The 23,183-nt window shown below is 43.0% G+C and overlaps 1 protein-coding gene across 4 annotated transcripts in view; it reads left to right on the forward strand.

The window, feature by feature from the left end:
* LOC144590791 (coronin-2A-like) overlaps positions 1-23,183 on the forward strand; it is a 118,506-nt gene that overhangs the window by 85,592 nt on the left and 9,731 nt on the right. For all 4 annotated transcript variants that reach the window (XM_078395225.1, XM_078395222.1, XM_078395226.1 and 1 more), the window contains 7 exons: positions 5,105-5,305; positions 8,637-8,753; positions 9,606-9,755; positions 13,875-14,054; positions 16,716-16,832; positions 21,170-21,274; positions 23,076-23,172. In XM_078395225.1, coding sequence (XP_078251351.1) covers positions 5,105-5,305; positions 8,637-8,753; positions 9,606-9,755; positions 13,875-14,054; positions 16,716-16,832; positions 21,170-21,274; positions 23,076-23,172 — 967 coding nt within the window. The remainder of the gene's footprint in view (positions 1-5,104; positions 5,306-8,636; positions 8,754-9,605; positions 9,756-13,874; positions 14,055-16,715; positions 16,833-21,169; positions 21,275-23,075; positions 23,173-23,183) is intronic.

The following is a 23,183-nucleotide window of genomic DNA, read 5'->3' on the forward strand; positions in this document are numbered from 1 at the left end:
CACTTATGAGATGCTCTGTTTGCTCCTGTAAATTATGGCTTCATTTAATGCAACAGTCTCTGCAGATTTTCTGTGGTAGCTTTGATCAGAAAGGGAATTGAATACACACAGTCCCCTTGATGACACTAAGTGTCCCAACGCCACTACAGCAGTTTAAAAAGATGTATTTCCTCCATGGTAAAACAATACCTGCTTTAATTATTCACTTTCCCCATGGCAAGCCATGGTTTAGTTTTCTCTGTTCTGAAGGCCGTGCTTGGTCCTAGAGCGATATATCGCACAAATGGTCCACTTATTTTCTGGTCAACCTAAAGACCACCCAAACCCCCAGCCCATCGCTCCTGTCTCCATTTCACTGCTCGAGAAAACTGGGTCATTTATGGGTTCAGAACCTTATCAGACACTGGGTTTTGATGGGGATGAGGGCAGATTGGGCCTCCCCTCCTAGCACATTTAACTGGGAGGTAGGTGGGCGGGGGGGGGGGGGGCGGTGAGAGTGGGTTAAGAAATGTCGGCAGGAGGCAGAACTTCAAGCACTGCACAGAGCTGAGGCTGGAGGTTCCCTGGTTGATAACAGGTTCCTACATCAGCCAGACTGCACTTGGTCCAATATTGGACAAAACCAGACCGTGCCCAGGTGAAGTTGCTCACCATGGCCTCCCAATCGGAGCCATAATTCCTTTCTTTCAAACTCATTTCTGCTCCAAAAAAAGGAATGATACAATTCCCAATGGTTCAATGATAATTTATTGTCACAGTTACGTAGCTGTAGTGAAATTCTTTGTTTTGGGTATAATTCAGTAAAACCTTGCAATACATGAGCACTCATACCCCAGTACAAAAGCGTGATGCTTGTAGTGTTAGAAGGTTCCACTGAGGCAGCATACGAAGAGTTGCCATGTGTCTGCCGCCATCTTGTCTCCTTCAAGTTTCAACGTTCCAAAAAAAAAATTACCTTGGCCTTAAAGACCTGTTGTCTTGCCGGTGGCACTGGGTTGGTGTTGCTGGGGTCGGCCTGGCCTGACGATGCTGTCAATGTCCTGCAATGTTGCTCCATGCCGTTGCAGACCACATCCAATCCGTGTGCTCATTCCATTTTTGTGAGACCTCCAGGAGCACCTGACGCACACGAATGATGTGGGGCTACTGCAGGGCCTCCAGCGGCCCACTCCGTGTGAACGCCATGTATCTTCTGCACAGTTTTAATCTGGACGAACAAACACTGCAGTTGACTAACTTGATATTTCTGAGGTGTGGATTGAAAACCTTAATTGTTGGAATTCCTAAAACAAAATAAAGTCAATTTCCAGCGTTGAAATATGAAATTGGCTGTTAGGTTAATGTCTTCCTGCCTATCTGTAATCTTATCTTTCCTTCCCTTCTCCCACACCATTTTACAAAGGCCTTATGCGATACAGCAGTAGATGTGAGAGCATTCTCAAGCCTATCAGCAGTTTATTGTACCAGTAGCTTTGACTCTGAGCAGAGCAAAGATCAATTAGGGTAGGCATATAATTTGGGAGTGTTAACATGCAAGCTTTTTAAAGAGAGTTCCTTCTGGAAGAAGGAGAGTCCTTTAAAAATTAACAGGTATTATAGGTATGCAAAAAAGTATGTTAAAACAAGAAACGCTCAACAGGCCAGGCAGCAACTGTGGAAATAGACACTGAGTCAATGGATCACTTGAAGTGTAATCTCTGTTTATTCCACCAAAGATGCTGCTTGACCTGCTGAGTGGATACAGCATTTTCTTTTCAGATTTTGTACATTCTGCTCTTTATTAGCTGTTTCCTCAATCAGAACCCTTTGTTACAGCCTCTAGGTTGTTCAAGTACCAACTTACAGGCTGTCGCTAGGTTATGAACATCTGACTTGTGGACGCCTGTAGATATGAGCGAGCTCCCATAATATTATTACATTCAGAAGTCCGTAGCATACATATAAGTGTGTTCCCTCAAGTTTCCTCTTACGTGCTCTCCACTTTTAGTAATGATTTTTTTAAATCAGTCTTACAATACTGTGGAGATACGGTTAACACATTGAGTGATTATTGTGTATTTTCCAACTTATGGATAAAATCGACTTAAGGATGTCTGCAAAAACAGGGCTCTTCTTGCTGCTTGGCCCTGATTTGCTATTCATCAAGGTCATGGCTCCATTTTCCTGCACTCGGATCCCTTAATTCCTTTATTATCCCCAAATCTACAGATCTACTGATTGATTCAACTTAGCTGCCAAACCTTCACAACCTCCCCTGGTGAATTCCAATGGCTCACCACCATTCGTACTCAAGAGATATGGACATTTATGAAAGACTACACAATGTGATTTGGGGATGTGCAGCTTGGCATGTCCATCTGTCCATGCATGTGCTTTCTCCCTGGTTTATACCCTGGTGCAGTTCTTCACAGGCTGGATGCAGGGAGGATGTTTCCCCTGGCTGTGGAGTCCAGAACCAGCACACTGTGAGCTAGATCGTTTAGAGCTGAAAGAAGGAAAAATGCCGCTGAATCTTATGAATTCTCTGTGCTGGAAGAGTGTGGAGGCTCCGTCACTGAGTTAATTCAAAGGAATGATCTGCAGATTTGGGGGTATGAAAGGATCTGGGGTTGGTGCAGGAAAATGGAGCCATGATAGAGTCTGTGATCTTTAATACAATACGATACGATACGATAGAACTTTATTTATCCCAGGAGGGAAATTGGTCTGCCAACAGTCATAAAACACAAAATACACGAAACATGAAATTAAAGTGACGAGCGGAAAGGATTGGGGATGTGCAAAGATTGGGGGGTGGGGGGTTCAGTCTACCCCATGACAGAAAGGGGAGGAGTTGTCCAGTTTGATAGCCACAGGGAAGAAGGACTCCATCTTGGTGGAACCCATCTGTTGCTGAAGGTACTCCTCAGGTTGACCAGTGCGTCATGGAAGGGGTGAGCTGTATTGTCCAAAATGCTCCACAGTGTGTGGAGCATCCTCCCCTCCAACACCACCTCCCATGAATCCAACTCCACCCCCAGGATGGAGACAGCCTTCCCAATGAGTTTGTTAACCCTATTGGCATCCGCGGCTTTCGCATTTATTGCCTTAGCAATAAATGGCAAATCAAGGTCAAGGGAGTGGATGAGCAAGAAAAGCCCTGAACTAGCGGAGTGCAGGCATGTTAGGGCTTTGTCATGCTGGAACTTGCAGAGAAAGGGAAGTGTGTGATCATGACTGGCGTAAGAAGAAGGAAAATCAAAATTTCCTAGAACTTTGTGTACGTTTTCCCCCACATTCATGAATGTACGACAGAATCAGTCTATCTTGATGGGATTAAATTAGGAGGTAGGATAACTGGGTAGTCAGCACCAGGAACCAAACAAAGGTATAGGCAGACTGAACTAATAGGCAAATTTGTGGTGGATGAGTGAAATGTGCTCTGGTGTGACATGATTCACTCTGAATCTGAGAAAAAACAGGTGGGAATATTTTTTTCATGGCTAAGTTCCAGGAGCCCTGACGTAGCAAAGCAATTTCAGTCCCCCATGTACACAAATCACTAAACTGCAGTGGATAGTGACCAAAAGTAATCAAAGAGGCTAATGTAACATTGATCTTGATCTCAAGGGAGTTGGTATTCACAGGTGGGGTGATGGTTCAATTGCCTTAATCAGATCGCTTGTACACTAATCTGTTCCTTTTGTACTTGGTTTGTCCAGATAGATATATACTGACCTTGTTTAGACACAAAAAGCTAGAGTAACTCAGCGGGTCAGACAGCAACCCTGGAGAAAAGGAAAAGATGACGTTTCGGATCGAGACCCTTCCTTAGTCAGGGGAAAAAGAAACCTTTGGTATTTACTTTGGTATTACTTTAGTATATACTTTGGTATTCTTCTTCAGTTTGTAGCTTGCCCATGCTCTTGTTTTGCTTGGAGATAACAGTTACATCTTCTACTACGCATGTGTTAATTTTGACATCAAGGGACAGATTGGTGGACACTGTGGACCCTCAATGTGAAGCTGTGAACAGACTCCAGTAACATATTGTCACTGCTAATTGATGGGAGAATGGCAGTGTCCTGGGTCACAACATTAGTTCTCCTGAGGCTGACGGTCATTACAAGGTTTGCAAAGAATCAGTCTATCTAGAGCAGACAAATGTTCACCAAAACTGTCATGAGGATAAGGTTTATTTGAACATGACACCTGATTATTTTGGGTCCTAGTATTTTAGTTCAGCTGGAGGAGTCGAATTGAATTCACCTGGTTATTTTCACAGGAAACTTTGTGAGATTGGGGATTTTTGTTTCGTGAGTGTAAAATCCATTGTGACAAGCTGTTTTGCAGAGATTGAAGAGCTCTGATCACCTGTCTGGGATCTCCAGCCCTGGTCTGGTGTGTTCCGTAATGTACGAATGTTCCGAGAATGGGGTGAGGAGGGAGGGATAGATCAGCCATGATTGAATGGCAGGGTAGACTCAATGGGCCGAATGGCCTAACTCTGCTCCTATGACTTTTGATCTTGTGAACAGCTGAGTAGAGAGGATGCTTGAGCTTGCTCAGTTGAAGGAAGCATTGAGGAAAACAGTAGAAAAGGTGGATGGATGTGGTTAAAGAATCCAGCTTGGGAATGGAGTCGGTGATGGGATTCAACACTGACTTGTTGGCAATGACTGACTGACAGGAACATAGTGATTAAATTATTCAACTACTGATCCATCAGCATACATACAAATCCTTTGACCCAGCGAAACAATTTAAAATTAAATGCATTAAATAACCAGAATAAACAGTAACCGTGACAATGTAACTTAGTACTATAATAAAAACCCAACAGATTCACTCTTACTTTTCAGGGAAAGTAATCACCATTGTTACTCGTTCTAACCTGTTTGAGATTCCTGATTCTTGGATAATTTCCACCGAAGGGCAATTAAGGATGGATGATAAACACTGGTGTTTGAGTGAGCATCCCGTGAATTAAAACAGGAAACTGTCCTTTACACTTATTCTGATCTTTGTCAACTTCGTCTAATAAGACTCCTGTAAATTGCCTGCGGTTGTTAAAGGCATGTTAATTATCAAACATTGTTACGACCAGTTACTTTCCTTCTTGCAGATGACATGGCGGCCCCCCTACCGCAACTCCAAATTCCGCCACGTCTATGGGAAGCCTGCCAATAAGGAGAATTGCTACGATGGGATTTCCATCACCAGGAGTGTTCAAGACAACTATTTCTGTTCTGTAAACCCAAAGTTCATCGCTGTTGTGACCGAGTGTGCAGGAGGAGGAGCTTTCTATGTCTTACCCATCTGCCAGGTAGGAACTGCTTACAAATCTTGTTGGCATGAAGTGTAAGAACATGTTTAGAATGGATTCATCACCCATTGGCTTTGTCCACCAATTCAGTCCATACCGTCTTACTACCAATTGACTTATTTTATACTTGAATCACCTGAGAAGGAAATCGGCATGACATCCAGAGAAAAGCATTCTTGCTGACTACCTCAACCGTGTATTTTGAGTGAACCTCATGGAAACAGGTTGTTTGACCCAATGTAGCCATCTTAAAATGTAGGTTCCATGCAAACCTATAACTACCCCTTGTTGATTTTTAACAAAGACTAGAGGGCATAGCTTTAAGTCGAATTAGGCAAATTTGAAAGGAGGTGTACAGGGCATGATCTATAATGCAGAAAGTGGTGGATGTCTGGAATGTGCTGCCAAGGGTGATGGTGGAGGTAGTGGAGATTGGATAGTGGCATTTGAGGCTTTTAGATGGGCACATGGATATGCAGGGAATTGAGATATATGGATCGCAAGCAGGTAGAGGAGATTAGTAATTTGGCATCATGTTCAGTGCAAACATTGTGGGTCAAAGGCCTGTTCCTACGCGGTACTGTTCTGTAAGGCATTTAGCATTGTGGTTACATTACTCGGCTACTAATCCAGATGGTTGGAATTAATAATTCTCCAAAGACCAGAATTCAAATCCCAATATAACAACTGGGAAATTGTAATTAAAAATTAAATAAAAATTGAATTTAAATCTATCAGCAATGGTGGCCATAAAAGTATTGGATTGTTTGAAAAGCCATTATTCACCAGTGTCCATGGAATGAAAAAAATTTTTTTTCACCCAACCCAGCCTGCCTATATTTAATTGCAGGCCAGCAGGTTAATTACCTTCAGAAACTATCCAGCAAGCTACCCAGTGAAAATCAGTTGTAGCAGTTGAATAGTATTGCTAGGAGCTGCCATGATAAATTGGGCATTGATTCCTACATCCCATCAATGAGGGAAGTAATCCTCTCTTTCCCTCCTCTTTTTGGTCTGCTAACTTTGATACTTTTTTCATAGTCTGAAGTGAATCTCATCAGTCAATGTTTTTGACTGGCTGCCTTTTAGTATGCAGTTGACAGTGACATTATTCCTAGAATGAGGTGCAAATTAGGCTAAATGGTCATCTGGCCACCTTTTTTGCCAATGGTCCAAACGTTAGTAGGTATAGTTGAAGGGGACAACTGTGGGAGTTTGGCTCTGTGGGTAAAGAATTCATTTTTGCATCGTTTTCTGCAAATGCTTCATTCATAACCAACTTTAAAACCTGACTGTATCCCAACCAATCCCAACCTGGCCTTAGCACCAACATGACTTTAGTTGGGTAGCTGTCCTCTACATCTAAATGGAAAAATAAATTGTTCATGGGATTGGCCAAGATACAGCTTGATGTGCCTTTGGGAGGAAGTAACAGTGGGGAAAGTATAGAGTGAAGTAAAGTGAGGTGTGGTGGGAGCTCATGTGAAGGGCAAACAACAGCCCCATTTGGACTGAATGCCTGCTTCTCTACGTAAATTCTAGATACTGCTTTTCTGCTTTATTTAGTTTAGTTTAGTTTAGAGATAAAGTGCGGAAACAGGCCCTTCAGCCCACCAAGTCCACGCCAACCAGCGTTCACACCATACACGAGGGACGATTTACAATTTCACCAAAGCCAATTAATCTACAAACGAGTATGCCTTTGGAGTGTGGGAGGAAGCCAGAGCAACCGGAGAAAACCCACGCGGTCACCGGGAGAACGTACAAACGCCATATAGACAGAACCCGTAGTCAGGATTGAACCGGGTCTCAGGCACTTTAAGAAAGCAACTTACCGCTGCGCCACTGTGCCGCCTTATATTAAGACCTTGGAGCTTTGTAGCTCAGGGCAGATAAGGCTTTGGTTTAATGTTTCAGCTGAAAAAAGGCACCTGAGTGCAGTTCTTGCTCAGCATATATTTCATTGTTGGGTCTCTACACTTGAAATGCCATAGATCATACTCGGTTATAGTGGACAATCGGCAATAATGACACCATTGTTATAACCTTGTTATAACGGACACCATTCCCCCTCCACATGGTCCGTTATAACAAGGGTTTAGTGTATATTGATCTACCATCAGCAGATGAGCTGGAATTTCACTGCTCCTGTGGGTCTCAATTTGAAAAATGGAAATTCTCTTTGTGTTGTGGTGTGTGGTTGGTAGTCTTTGAGTACTGGAGATATCTAGCAGAGATGAAATGCAGGTTACCAATTCAGTATAGTGCATTTGAAATTGAGTACTGGAGATATCTAGCAGAGATGAAATGCAGGTCACCAATTCGGTATAGTGCATAATGAAATTAACCTCGTCATTCTTAAGCTGCTGTGAGCTCACAAGGTTGTTGTAATGAAGGGTTATTTGCGAATCTTCTTAGTGCCCAGTGTAATTTATCTCCTACTTTGTTTTGGTTTGAGAAGATTGTTTTCTTTTTGTTTGGTGTGTGTGTGTGTGTGTGTGGCTACTATCTCTCCCAGGTCTGTGGCCGTAATTTGGTGGATTGTAATTTGGAGTCTTTCAGCTCTGCTTGTGGTCAGGTCCTATTGCAGTGACCAGACCATAGAATCCAGGTTGACAACATGGTGCAACAGTGAGAGCAAGCTGCACTGTGGCGTGAGTGATACCTTTTACACGTCACTAAACTAAAGCCAATAGGTTACATGCTGGTAAAATTCTCTCAGCACCTTTCCAAAGAGAAGAGGCACTCTTGAGTTATCTTACCATAAACAGATGACGGAGTCATTACCTCATTGCTATTTTCAGGAGCTAATGAGCTGCCTGTTCAAGCATGCCATGGGGACTACACTTAAAAAAAAGTATGTTATTGACGATGAAATAATTTGAAATCAGGAAGACGCTGAACGTATCTTTTTCATACTTATTAGTCTGAAGCTTGTTTACACTGTAGACCGGCATATTTTTTCTAAGATCCCATTGGAGCCAACCTAAAAATAGATTTAAATTGTCAATACAATTTCGACATCAACAGGAATAGATCTTAGATACATAACCTGCATTAAAGCTGGTTTGAATGAACCCGTGATTGAGCCTGCTTATTTTTACAAAGGCATTTTAAGATATCATTTGTCAATGTTGTGGTCAAGTCACTGTACAAGTTGCCACTGCTGCGTGTCCTGACATTTCCCTTTGCATTTCTCCTCATCCGCCGGCTGTGTATTTCATGATCACACAATGTGACCTTGAGGAGATAAATGGGTCTTTATTTAATCTCTCCAGTTTTTCAGGATTTTGTTGAGCAGAAGATGTTAACATGAATAATTCTGTAATAGACAGGAAAGATCGATCCACATCAGCCAAAGGTCTGTGGTCACAAAGGAAATGTGTTGGACATCAAATGGAATCCATTTGACGACTACATCATTGCTTCCAGTTCGGAGGACAGCACGGTAGGCCCGTGGGTTCTATTATTTCTGTCCCTTTCCAGCCGAGGGAAGGATCACAATGAAAATTGATGGTTGAAGCATTTTACGATTTTGTTTGTTACAGAAGTCTTTAACATTTCATACGAAAACCTCACTGCAGTGAAATTCTCAGGAATCATTTAACATACATTAGGAATGGTGAAGGGAAGGACCAGAATGATGCGAAATACAAAGATTAGTTGGAATTATTTTAACTATTAAGGCTAATTTGATGGAGGTGACATTGCCAGTCTTCACTCAGTTCATCTGTTGCCGAACACGTCAATTGTTCCAATTCATTCCTAGTCACAGGGATACAATGTGGAAACAGGCCCTTCGGCCCAAAGAGTCTGTGCTAGCTATCAAGCACCATATTGATTAATTCTCCATTAGCCCCCTTTTTTTATTCTCTTCTCATTTCAATGAGCTCCTCTTAGATTCTGCCACTCACCTGTACACTAGGGATAAATTTACCAACAATACATCAATGGATGTGGGAGGAAATTTGAGCATTTGGGGGACTGTGAAGGAGAAGGTGCAAGTTCTATCCAAGAGTTTAGGATCAAATCTAAACCAAGAGTTTAGGATGCTGAAGCTGAGGCAGCAGCGCCACCTGCTGCACCATTGTTCCCAAGCACCACCTTGCACAGTGTATTCTATAAAAGGAGCTACATAAATGCAATTTGTTGCTGTGGGGTTGCCTAAAGGATCAGACAGGATATGACTGGTTGTGACTTGCTTCACCAAATTTCTCGAGGAATGACTTGAAAGCACTCTCTTTGACAGCTGGTCTGTTCCTGATGCAGTCTTGTAAATTTGTGTTTTGCCGATGGACAGGTTAAGATATGGGAAATTCCGAAACATGGCGTCACCAAAAACATAACTACTTCAAAGCAAGACCTCCAATCCCATTCACGAAGAGTGGGGATTATAGAATGGCACCCAACCGCCAGGGACATCTTGTTCAGTGCTGGATACGATTACCGGGTAAGAGGGGAACTAACTGTCTGGAAAACCTACCTTTAGTTTAGTCTATTATTGTCACGTGAACCAAGTTACAGTGAAAAGTTTTTGTTTGTGTGCGTACCATCCAGTCAAAGAAAAGACTATACATGATTTCAATCAAGCCGTCCACAGCGCACAGATAAAGGATAAAGGCTACAACATTTAGTGCAAGATAAAGTCTGATTAAAGACACTTCAAAGTTCACCAGTGAGATAGTGCTTCTCAAAACTACAGAAGCTCAGTTACTTCAAAAGCTAGATATGGACAACAAATCTCTGTGGACCTTCAAAGTTATGTCTTGTTTTCTCGCTGGGCAATTATTTGTCTCATAATCGCACAGTGACAGTCCCGCCTTGTGCACCGCAGAGTGGTGTTATTTTCATCCCTTGGATTGTGTCTCTCACTGAGCTGAGGGTGAGAATTGGATGCAACTAAATCCCAATTTATTGTCCCTGCAAAATGTTGCTGCAGCCCTTCAACCACGGTCCCATCTGCCTCCACCACCACCCTTTGGCAGTGTGTTCCAGGCACACACCACTCTCCCTGTAAAAATGTGATTTAGAGTCATAGAGTTATACAGCAGAGAAGCAGGCTCTTCCACCAAGCTTGCCCATGCCGACCAAGGTGCTACATCTATGCCAGCCCCTCCTGCCTGTGTTTGGCCCATATACCTGTAAATCTTTCCTAACCACATACCTGTGTAAATGCCTTTTAAAATGTTGTTATAGTACTTGCCTAAACTACCTAATCTAGCAGCTTGTTATACAGTATATACCCACTAACCTCTGTGTAAAAAATTTTCACCTCGGGTTCCTATTAAATATATCCCATTTGTATTTCAGTTTGCATATTGCCATGTGTGTTTGTGTCTGTGGATTTATATGCATTTGAATGTTTTCTCTTTCTCTCATCACAGGCATGTGTATCTACATACATATGTGTACGTGTCTGTGTGTATGTGTATGTGTCTGTGTCTCTGTCTGTGTGGCTGTGTCTATGTATCTGTGTCAATGTGTCTGTGTCTGTATCTGTGTCTGTATGTATGTCTCTGTATCTGTGTGTATGTGTATATGTCTGTATCTGTATCTGCATGTATGTGTCTGTGTGCATGTGTCTGTGTATGTGTCTGTGTGTATGTGTCTGTGTGTATGTATGTGTCTGTATCTGTGTATGTGTCTGTGTGTATGTGTCTGTGTGCATGTGTCTGTGTGTATGTGTCTGTGTGTATGTATGTGTCTGTATCTGTGTATGTGTCTGTGTGCATGTGTCTGTGTATGTGTCTGTGTGTATGTGTCTGTGTGTATGTATGTGTCTGTATCTGTGTATGTGTCTGTATCTGTGTATGTGTCTGTATCTGTGTCTGTGTGTATGTGTCTGTGTGTGTGTGTGTGTATGTGTATGTGTATGACTATGACTGACTATGACTGCTTATATCTATCCCCCTCTTGAATGATTGTGTTTCTCTCTAGCTGCCTGATTCTACCTGAACCATCCTGTGTATCTACCTCTAACTGTGCGTGTCTCTCTCTGTCTCTGCCTCTCTGAGCAATAATCTATTTGCCTTAACTTGTTTTTGTTCTGGCTCATGTTTAATGGATTAGAGGGAATGATTACACAGTAAAGGAAGTAGTAACTGAGGTACCTGGGCTAATTTCCTTAATTTCTCAGGATCTAAACACCAACACAAGAACAAGCGCCGAAAGAGCACCATCTATGCTGTACTTTCCACTTGTAGAATTTAACTTATTCATCAGCTCTGAGGGGCCAGGGGAGAACAGTCAGCCTTTAGACCTGTTTTATTGCTCAATGAAATCATGGCTGATTAGTGACCTAATCCAAGTATCTGCTTCTTAAACATACCCCTTACTATAGAACAAGGAACAGATGAGCACAGGAGCAGGTCCTTTGGTCCACAATGTACGCGTCAGACATGGTACCAAGTTAGACTAATGTCCTCTGTCTGTGTGTGATCCATATCCGCCCATTTCTTACATATCCATGTGCCTATCCAGAAGCCTCTTAAATGCCACTGTCATAACCCCCTCCACCATCATCCTGGCAATGTATTCCAGTCACCCACCACTATCTGTCTAAAAAAAAACTTGTTCCACACATCTCCTTTAAACTTTGCCACTTGCACTTTAAAGAGGTGCCCTCTAGTTTTTTGATATTTCCACCCTTGGGATACGGTTCTGATTGTCTGCCCTCTCTGCATTGCATGGTTATATATAGTTCCTGCAGGTCTCCCCTCAACTGCCATGTTCCAGAGAAAACTATCCACTTTTGTCCAATAGTTAAGTTATAGTTAAGACCCACTAATCCAGGCAGCTTTCTTGTGAACCTTTTTCATGCCCTCTACAAATCCTTCATATCCTGCCAGTAATCCTTCCTATAATGCTGTAATATCTTTTGACAACAACAATTTTGCCTATATCAAATTTAATGTTCACAATTGGCCTTGCATCAGTTTCTGTTTACCAGTTTAAACAGATTTGGAATGTAGTTTTATTTCCTCACTTCACTCTTTGAAGGTCTGGATTTTTGTTGAACAATGTTCAGGACTTCCTCACTTGCGGAAATAGTTTAAATCTGTCACGTTTATTGGTCTAGTTGCCCAAGCAACGAAATACTGCAGATGCTGGAAATTTGAAACAAAACAGAAAGTGCTGGAGACATTCAGCAGCTCATGTAGCATCGAAAGAGAGAGAAAATCGGAATTAAAGTTGAAGGTCAATGATCTTTGATCAGAACTGGGAAAGTTGAGAAAGCGGATGAGTTTTAAGTTGGAAAAGAGGGAGAGGAATGGGAGAAGTAGGAATGGCTGTGATGGGATAGAGATCAGGAGAAAATGGATGATACAGATTGGCATCGACTGCGAGAATTGTTGAAGTCTTGTTAATCACAGCTAATCTGCCAGGGGCAGGTGTAAATAGAAGTGTGGTTCTGAGTTACCAGTTTAATTCTCCATCCACTCACACTGTGACTTGTTTGCCTTTGGCTTCTTATTTTATTGCTATGAAGCCCATCACAGATAGATTCTTGATTAGTGAGGATGCCAGGGGTTACGGGGCGAAGGCAGGAGAATGCAGTTGAAAGGGAAAGATACATTAGCCATGATTGAATGGCGGAGTAGACGATGGGCCAAATGGCCTAATTCTGCTCCTATAACTTATGAACTTATAATCTATAACATCTCACCTTCCGTGGGCAGTCCACGGTTCAACATTGAATTCGCCAGTTTTAGGAGCCTGTGTCGGAAATGGCAGGTTGAGGTGCAAGAGAATGGAATGCTGAGAGTACTTGCGGGAATCAGAGGTATCACTGTGGAGAGAGGCAGAGGTCATCGAGGTCAGCGCTCATCAGCGTCACTTGTGACGATACCGATGATCCATTTCATAATGTCAACCAATTGGGATCACAAAGAGAAGGCCATAGGAGACCTGAGATAAGTCTCTACAATGGGTCAATAAGACTGATGTGAAAATATTTGCGCGTCTGGGGGAGACCAGAATTTGGGACCGTAGAGAAGAAGCATTCACTGATAAGTAAAGGGAATTCTGGAGAATCTCCAACCAGGGAGAGGGGAGAACACGAAGCAATGTTACTGTGAGTGGTGAAGACAAAAAACAAACATGTATTTACGGGGAATCTAAATAGTAGTGGGGGATAGAAGGGAAAGAGTGGCTTACTTCACTCATTAATGAGATGTAGGAATCAATGCCTAGTTTATCAGGGCAGCTCCTAACAAAAGGACAAAAAGTGATGGAGTAACTCAGCAGGTGAGGCAGCAACACTGGAGAACATGGATAGGCAACGTTTCAGGTCGGGACCCTTTTTACATTGCCTATCCATGTCCTCCAGAGATGCCGCCTGACCTGCTGAGTTACTCCAGCACTTTATGGGGTTTTTTTGTAAGCCAGTATGTGCAGGCCCTTGTTTCTCCAGGAAATACAGCTTTAGTTTGTGCTCTTGATTTACAGGTTTCCAATATAGGAAATGTTCTAGTAAATTGTAAACTGTGCCTCCTGATTGATGATGAGGAGGTTATATGGCCTGTTAAATACTGGCTCATCAAGCTTTGCTTTGTCTTCATTGTCACAGATAATAATCTGGAACCTGAGTTCAGGAGAATCGCTGATCAACAACCCAGTGAGAATCCTGGACTGCCACAAGGATGCAATCCTCTCCATGTCCTTCAATACCAACGGCAGCCATTTGGTGACTACGTGCAAGGATAAGAGGATTCGAATAATTGACAGTCACACAGGGAAGGTTTTACAGGTAGGAATGAAAGATTACATTCGCTGCAATGGAAAACAGTAGCTCACAATTCAGGAATTTGTTTTCTACAATGTCATCACAAGACATAGAGGATAGACACAAAAAGCTGGAGTAACTCAGCGGGACAAGCAGTGTCTCCGGAGAGAAGGAATGGGTGAATTTTTAGGGTGGAGACCCTTCTTTAATCTGAAGAATGGTCACCCATTCCTTCTCTCCAGAGACGATGCCTGTCCTGCTGAGTTACTCCAGATTTTTGTGTCAACCTTCGGTTTAAACCAGCATCTGCAGTTCCTTCCTACACAAGACTTAGAGGAACTTGCATTTGTTCGTTGTCTTGGATCTCCATACTTGTTACCCTGAACATAAGCATTCCAACATACTCTTGCCCAGCTTCCTGTCTTCCACCTCTAAGGAGGGTAAATTCCTCCATGGCTCTGCTGTACTTGGATTAACTTGCATGATTCAGCAACCACCCACTGATCACTTGGCTCCAAATCCAGCCATCTCCCAAATTTCCTTGGTGGTTTTCCAGGCCATTTAGACTCCACTCCTCCCCCCTTAACCCCCCGGGCTTCCATTCCCCCCTACCCTCCCCCACCCCCCTCCTCCCACCACCCCCTTCCGCATCTCCCGACTTTGACTGCTTCTGATCACTATCCAATTCCAGCCTCTAGACGCTCTCATTTCTAATTGCTGTATCATTAGCTGCCACTCCCCGGGCTTTCTCAGGAATTTCCCTCCTGGACAGCTTTCCCTCTTTAACTCATCTTACTGTAACATTTTGTTTGATAGCATTCCTAAGAGGTGCCTTAGCGTGTATTTACTGCGAAGACGTTTTTTATGATAATGTGGTGAAAACAAACTGCGTAAAGAGCTTCCAGAATGAACATTGTGGCAACAACAAGGTTATCTGTCCTTTTCAAGTTGATTGTGGGTTGGAGTTGACCAGGTCATCAAAGAGAATTTATATGTTCTTCTTCAAAATAATTGCCGTGGGGCCTTTTATGTTTAACTGAGAAACTGCCTGCACAGTTAAAGGCGGCACTGTGGCACAGCGGTAGACTTGCTACCTTACAGCGCCAGAGACCCGGGTTCAATCCCGACTAAGGTTGCTGTCTGTACGGAGTTTGTATGTTCCATAACCATGTGGGGTTTCTCCGGGTGCTCCGGTTTCCTCCCACATTCCAAAGACGTATAGGTTTGTAGGTTAATTGGCTTTGGTAAAATTGTAAAAGATTGTCCCTAGTGTGTAGAATAGTGCTAGTGTACGGAGATCGCTGGCTGGTGTGGACTCGGTGGGCCGAAGGGCCTGTTTCGGCGCTGTATCTCCAAACTAAAGTAAAATAAACTACCTCAGTCAGTGCGGTACTAACTTTGTTGGTTAGGAGGGAGAGTAAAGGATAAAGGGAGTTTTGTAGGATTTGTATTCAAAATGACAAAGATGTTTTTACAAATTGCGCAGTTCATGAAATAATTTTAAATGACAAATTGTGTTCATCGGAGCACTTTGTGTAATATCGTGGCTCGCATGTAAGACCACCCATTCTTTGCTGAAAAAAATAATTGCATGACATTAGGAGTAAGCAGAGTGAGGATTAGTGAATGCACTTTGGTGCTTACAGAGTTGAGCAGTTTTCCCTGACTTTTACTTTGAGGTTAAGCTGTCGATGAGTGTCTGACGCAGGGAACCATTGCTCTGCGCAACTTTGCATTGAATTGTTGCCAACATCTTAACAAAAATGTTGCAAGTTTCAAAGGAAGCCGAAACTGAAGAATGCAGACCATGGTCGCTTATTCTCAAGGCTCTCTTGCTTGTCAGTGTGCAGCGTGTGCATGACAGCACCGTTGCTGAGATTTTCTGAAACATTATGGCTATTTTAAAACGTGCATACATAACTGAGTGAGTTTCTGGAACGTTAGTCACATAACCTCCTCTCCGCCCGCTCTCACCCCCCCCCCCCCCTTGCCCCCATTTGGCCTGTCAAGGGCAGCACACTGTAGCAGGTGATAGAGCTGTTGCCTCACAGCACCAAAGACCCAGGTTCGATCCTAACCTCGGGTACTGTCTGTGGAGTTTGCATGTTCTCCCTTGACCCCGTGGGTTTTCTCCGGTTGCTCCGGTTTCCTCCCACATCCTAAAGACATGTGGGTTTGTTGGTTAATTGGCCCTAATGTGTGGGGAGTGGATGAGAAAGTGGGATATCATGGAACTAGTGTGAATGGGTGATCGATGCTCGGCATGGACTCAGTGGCTGAAGTGCCCGTTTCCCTGCTGTATTTCTAAACTAAAATGAAAACTCTTTCCCACTCATGCAATATTTTAAAGAAGTGAATGTGTCCAAATAAAATGGAGTAAAATAGAATACTTTTTTAGAGCTCTTTAATGAAGCCTGCACTGAGCGGGCTGCACAGTGAATAAGGGCAGATGGAAGCTAAGGTCTGCTGCAGAAACATTGCATGTCATTGAATTCTCCACACAAAAAAACTAGTGTATGTGTAACTCTTCAGATTAGCGTGGTCAATAAGATGTAAGTGGGATGCTTCAGGAGGTGGCGTGTGTGAGAGCGCTGCTGGTCATGGTTACCTTGCTCCATCTGACCTCTGTGTGAGCTCGTGTCTGCCTCTTCCTTCAGTCACAGCCTGTGTTTTAATCGTTTTCAGGAATCCAACCGCTTGGCCCACAGGGCCATCAAGGTCGTGTACCTGGGCAATTTGAAAATGATCCTGTCAGCGGGATATTCCAAGTGGAACAATCGGCAAATCGTTCTCTGGGATCAGGTACGTGGATGCTGTGGGAGCCCGACAGGCTAGGGGGGCCTGACGGTGGTACAATCTTAGTTTCATAAATTCATAAGACTGCATTTAGAGTATTGTGTTCAGTTCTGGGCACCATGTTATAGGAAAGATGTTGTCAAGCTGGAAAGAGTACAGAGAAGATGTACAAGGATGTTGCCAGGACTAGAGGGTCTAAGCTACAGGGAGTGGTTGAGTAGGCTGGGACTCTATTCCCTGGAGCACAGGAGGATGAGGGGTGATCTTATTGAGGTGTATAAAATCATGAGAGGAATAGATTGGGTAGATGCACAGAGACTGCCCAGAGTAGGTGAATCGAGGACCACAGCCAACAATGGACCATTGTGGGCTTCACCTTTCCTTGATCATCGTTAGTTTTTGCACATCATTCATTCATTTGTCCTATATCTCTCCATATCACCGTATCTATTTCTCATTCCCCTTTCCTCTGACCCTCAGGAATAGGTCAATGGTCTCGACATATAGAAACATATAAAATTCTTAAGGGATTAACCAGCTATGCAGGAAAAATGTCCCCGATTTTGGGGGAATCCAGAACCAGGGATCACAGTTTAAGAATAAGGGGTGGGCCATATAGGACTGAAATGAGGAAAAACTTTTTCACCTAGAGTTGTGAATCTGTGGAATTCTCTGCCACAGAAGGCAGTGGAGGCCAATTCATTGGATGTTTTCAAGAGAGAGTTAGATTTAGCTCTTAGGGCTAAAGCAATCAAGGGATATGGGGAAAAAGCAAGAACGGGGTACTGATTTTAGATAATCATATTAAATGGCAGCGCTGGCTCGAAGGGCTGAATGGCCTACTCCTGCACCTATTTTTCTATGTCCCGAAACATCATCTCTCCAGTGTCTGACCCTGACCCACTGAGTGGGTCTATCTTCTGTATGTTAATGTACTCACTGCGTGCTGTAGATGGTGAGTTGCAGGATATTTGCTCTGTTATAGTAAAGGAATGGTGATACCAGGTGTGAGTATATAAAGTAAGACAATGAAGGAATGCTGATATACTACCAAGTCTTTGTGTGTATGCGTGTGTGTGCATGTATGCCTTGTTATCCTAGTTCTTATGGCTAAATGAATAAATTTAAATTTTCAGAATGGCAGATATTTTCTGAACCGGGAATCTCTATGTTTAATGAGCGAAAATAAATTCAACTTGAGCTTGTGACATGAGAGAATAAAACGGTGGAGTACAGGCATTTGACATTAGGTTTGGATAGATGTTGCATTATTGATTGTTGGTGTCTTGCATTATTCAGTGGAGCTACAGTGCCACCTTGAGGCCACAGCCTGCAACTGGAGCCCGTTACCTCAAGCTCCTGCCTTGCCAGTAACTATTTCAAGACCAGTAGGTGGCCGTGAATTCTTCCAAAGACCACCATTTATGATCTCCCTTTAAAATTGTCTTGATTAATCTCATTGACTGGTAGAAACACCATGGCTCTGTTTATCTTTTACCACCTAATAATCGATCAGGAAAAAAGTCATCGGGTGACACAGCACGGGTTCCCATCCTAAACCATTTTATTCTCTCCACATTCCCCTCAGTATCCTTCTACCACTCACCGACACACTGGCGACAATTAACCTACCAAACTGCATGTTGGGATGTGGCACGAAACCGCAGCACCCAGAGGAAACCCACGGTGCCAAGTAGACCTTGCAAACTCCACACAGACAGCACCAGAGGACAGGACCTAATCCAGGTTGCTTGAACTGTGAGACAGCGTCTGTTCCGCCCATAATAGGGAAGATCGTGTCCATTATATCTTTTCAGAGCCCCAGGGAGTCCCTGAGCTGTGTGTAACTAATTAAACATTTTTGAAGTGTCGTCAGATTAAAAACAAACACCATAAGCAGATGTTTGCCCAGCCAGATCCCACCAGCAGTAGGGTGACAATGACCAGAAAAACTGATAAATATTGGTCAGGAAGCCAAGGAGAACTCCCCTGCTTGCCTTTATAATAGTTCCATTTATACCATGTGATAACCTTGGTTTAATATCTTCTTAGCAAGGCAGCATCTCCTGCAGAGTAGCAGTCCAACAACACCACACTGGGAGTGGCAGCTTAGAATAATGAGCTCACATCTCTGGGAAAGGACTTGAACCCCATCCATGTTAGAGGTGAGAGTGTGGACACGGGTCGGGAGCCTTCTTCAGACTCATCTGAACCGAAACATTGTCTGTTCATTCCCTCCACACATTTGTGTGGTAAATTCATGGGAACCTTGACATAGAATTTTACTGCCATTTCTGTGCTGGCTTTGGCACATTGTGGGAGCACAACCAACACAAGGTCAACTAGAAGGGTCAAGTATGATCTTAAAGGACCAATGTATGGGCACCAAAAATGTCATTATAAACTAAATTTAGCTGTTAAAATGCCTAATTACACCTGGTAAAGACTAAAATGGATTACCTCCTTCCTTTGGCATTCTGGACCTTCAAGTAGATAACCATTTGCCATTTTGCAGCCTATTTGCGTGCTCACCGTAATAATTTATAAACCTATAAGCCGAGTTCTCTCTGCTACTCCGCTCCATTTAAATTGCCTTGTATGTGGGGGTTGTTTGTTTTCTAAGGGGTCCAAAACTAAATGGCCTAGATTTAAAATCATGGGTAGTAGGACTAGAGAGGGAATGATTGAACCTCTGGAACTCAGTGCCTAAAATAGCAGTAGAGGCACATTTGGCCTTGGTTAGGATCTACATGATACAAACCTGGTGATGGAAGGTTGGGCTAGACTGCATGAATATTAGTTTAGTTTAGGGTAGAGGTACAGTGTGGAAACAAGCTGTTTGGCCCACCAAGTCCATGCTGACTAACAATCACCCATACACTAGTTCTATCCTACACACTAGGTATAATTTTCAGAAGCAAATTAATCTACAAACCTGCAGGACTTTGAGTTACTCCAGCATTTTGTGAATAAATACCTTCGATTTGTACCAGCATCTGCAGTTATTTTCCTACACTAGTCATTTATCAATTAATTTATGGAACTATTGTGGATAAATTATTTATTAAAAAGACATTTGTCTCTCTGTGACACGATTCATTGTCTTGGGATGCTCTACTGGTTTTCACAGTCACTAAATACTTTTGAAATATAGTCACTGTTGCATTGTAAGAATTTTGGACACAGTGAGTTCCCACAAGGAGGAATGTGATAATGGGTGATTCATTTGTGGTGTTTGTTGAGGGCTAAATGTTCATGGGGATATCAGAGAGAAATTGCCTACTCTCCAAAATGGAGTCCTTGGATCTGTTGCCCTTTCCTGAGAGATGGATAGGACAGGTTTGGATGGATATGGACCAAATGCTGGCAGATGGGACTTGTATAGCTGGGACATGTTGGCCGGTGTGGGCAAGTTGGGCTGAAGGGCCCGTTTCCACACTGTATCACTCTATGACTCTATGACTAAATTAACTTCTCATCAGCAAGGCAGGATTTTGGAAGGTGTAGCATTCCCTCTGTGGTACTGGAGAGCCAGCCAGGATTTACCTTCTCCAGTCATGGGGCTGGATACCACAATAGGCAAGAATACTCCTGATGCACCAACAGCTGATGTGTAATGAATGAATGGAATAGCTATGTTTTGCCTTCAATGTCCAATGTTCTCTTTGAAGAGGGAGGCCACAATGACCAGCCTTCCGATTAGTGCGATCATCAGTCTAATCCGTGGCGTAGCGATGGGAAACGTGCTTGATGCCCCGTTACAGGAAGTGTGTGGAGGCTTTGGGGAGGGTGCAGAAGAGGTTCGTCACAATTTGCTGCCAGGATTAGAGTGTATAAGCTATAAGGAGAGGTTGAACAAACTGGGGCTGTTTTCTCTGGAGCATTGAAGGATGAGGGGAGATCTATTATAAATTAATAAATTATGAGAGCTATAGATAGGGAAGACAGTCAGAATCTTTCCCATGATGGAAATGTCAAATACTGGAGGACACAGCTTCAAGGTAAGAGGGGGAACATTTAAAGGAGATGTACCTTTAATCACACATGGTTTTTTTACACAGAATGTGTTGGTGCCTGAAACATGCTGCCAGAGGTGGTGGTGGAGGCAGATATCAAGGTGGCATTCAAAAGCCTTCTAGATAGGCACATGGATATGCAGATAATGGAGGGCTGTGGATCACGCAGGCAGAAGGGGTTAGTTTAATTTGGTATCATGTTCAGCACAGATATCATGGGCCGACGGCTCTGTTCCTCTGCTGTTCTATGTAAACCCCCTCCCTATTTTTTTTCAAGATTTTGGTCCAATTCATTAACAAGCACCATTTCTTTCTAAATAACAATAGGACAACTTTTCTGTGCCTTTACGGGAGGAGGATTTGGATGGATCTCTGGGAGTGCTCTTTCCGTTCTATGATCCCGACACCCACATGCTTTACTTGGCAGGGAAGGTAAGAGAGGGACTCTCATTTGTCATTTATTTTGTGTTGGTGTCACTGATAAAACTTTCCTTTTGACAATTAATGTGTGAAGGCAGTTGTAGAACACGCAAACATTGCAACAAGAGGAGAGCCTGCTACTGCTCAATCTGTTTATCATTCAGAGAAATTGTGGTGGTTGGGGAATCTGACTCTATTTTTGTACCTGTCTTTTTCCCGATAAGTCAGGTGAGGGATAGATGGGTGGATCTCACATCTCCTCACCTGAACCTACCTATCGCTTACCAGTCTTTGCCCCATCCCTTCCCCTCATCTCACTCTACCAGCTTGTTCCCTTCTACTCCATCAGTCTGAAGAAGGACCCTAACCTGAAACGTCATCTGTCCCTCCACAGATGCTGCCTGGTCTGCTGAGTTCCTACCTAAAAGATTCTTAAATGCCACTATTGTATCTGCTCCAACCACTACTCCTGGCAGTGTGCTCGTTTGTTTTTGGTTGAAGATTCCAGCATCTGCAGTCTCTGTGCCAGCCTTTCTCCCATATTCCTCTGGCCAGCGCTCAATTTCATCAATAATTGACCATTTATCAGAATATCAGAGACAGGATAGCGGTGGCATAGTGGTGACATTGGAAGAGCCACTGCCTCACTGTACTCAATCCAGACATGCAGCAGTTAAAAAAGGCAACTCATCACACCTTATTATGGATATCTAGGGATGGCCAATAAATGTTGGCTTTATTAGACACATCGATAACCTGAAAAATGAAGAAAAAAAATATCTTGCATTATTTCCTGGCATTTAAAAGGTCACCTTTGTATTTCCAAGTGAGACCTTTAGCATGTAACTCATCCCCTTAACATCTTGTCTTGCTGTCTATGCTCCTTTTATTTTGCTGTATCTTCAGTCCAGCTTTTGGCCACTCTCCATCTGTTCTGTTTCTGAGGATCTGGGAAATAATTTGCTGAAGTTAACACCTCTCTGTCTGCTAGGCGAAGAATTATTTGAGCACCTCAGTCTTCAGAAGTAATGCATTGGAAGCATTTCCTAAGCTGATATTCATAATACCGAACACAAAAAAAACTTCTGGAAGGACCATGGGTCAGGCAGCATCTGTGGAGGGAAATGGATAGTCAACGTTTCAGGTTGGGATCCTTCATCAGGCCCAAAATGTTGTTGATCTATTTCCATCCTCAAATGTTGCCTGACCCACTGAGTTCCTCCAACAGTTTATTTTTAGTTCAAGATTCCACCATCTGTAGTCTCTTGTGTGATCTTTATACAGAGGTTGCCAGAGTGACTCTTGTTCTGCAGAATGATAGGGTTCTTCTCTTCAATTGTCTTCCCCACTCTCCTCAAAGCTTGGAAGTTTCATCAAAACATTACAGTACCATAGCATGGAAAAGAATGATCAAACTTTATTTGGAGTTCTAATATTATCTGTAAACGATCTCTATGAGACACCTGGTCTAATGATATTTTCATGCTTATCACCAGGACTTCATGACTCTGAAAGAGGCATTGCAGCCCATTGAATGTGCACACTGTCCTCCGATTAGGCTTGACACTACATCCCTGGAACTAAGACAAGAGAGTAACACCACTGATTCAAAGCTGAAACCTAGATAGAATAGTACTGTACTATTTGGCTACAGGCTATTTGGCCCATCTTGATCCATGACATCCAAAGATCCTTCTGAAAATGACTGATGCTGTTGCACCTCTTTTAAGACTGGTTATTGGTTGTTTTCCAATATTTAAAGAGGCACCAATTATACCTTGTTAACAAAGCCCAATTTATTTTGTTTTCACAGGGTGAAGGTAATATCCGATACTATGAACTGAGCTCTGAGCAACCTTACCTTCACTTTTTGATGGATTTTCGTTCTACATTACCTCAGAAAGGAATGGGTATGTTTATC

Source organism: Rhinoraja longicauda, chromosome 3 (assembly GCF_053455715.1).
Source record: "Rhinoraja longicauda isolate Sanriku21f chromosome 3, sRhiLon1.1, whole genome shotgun sequence".
Classification (NCBI taxonomy): Eukaryota; Metazoa; Chordata; class Chondrichthyes; order Rajiformes; family Arhynchobatidae; genus Rhinoraja; species Rhinoraja longicauda.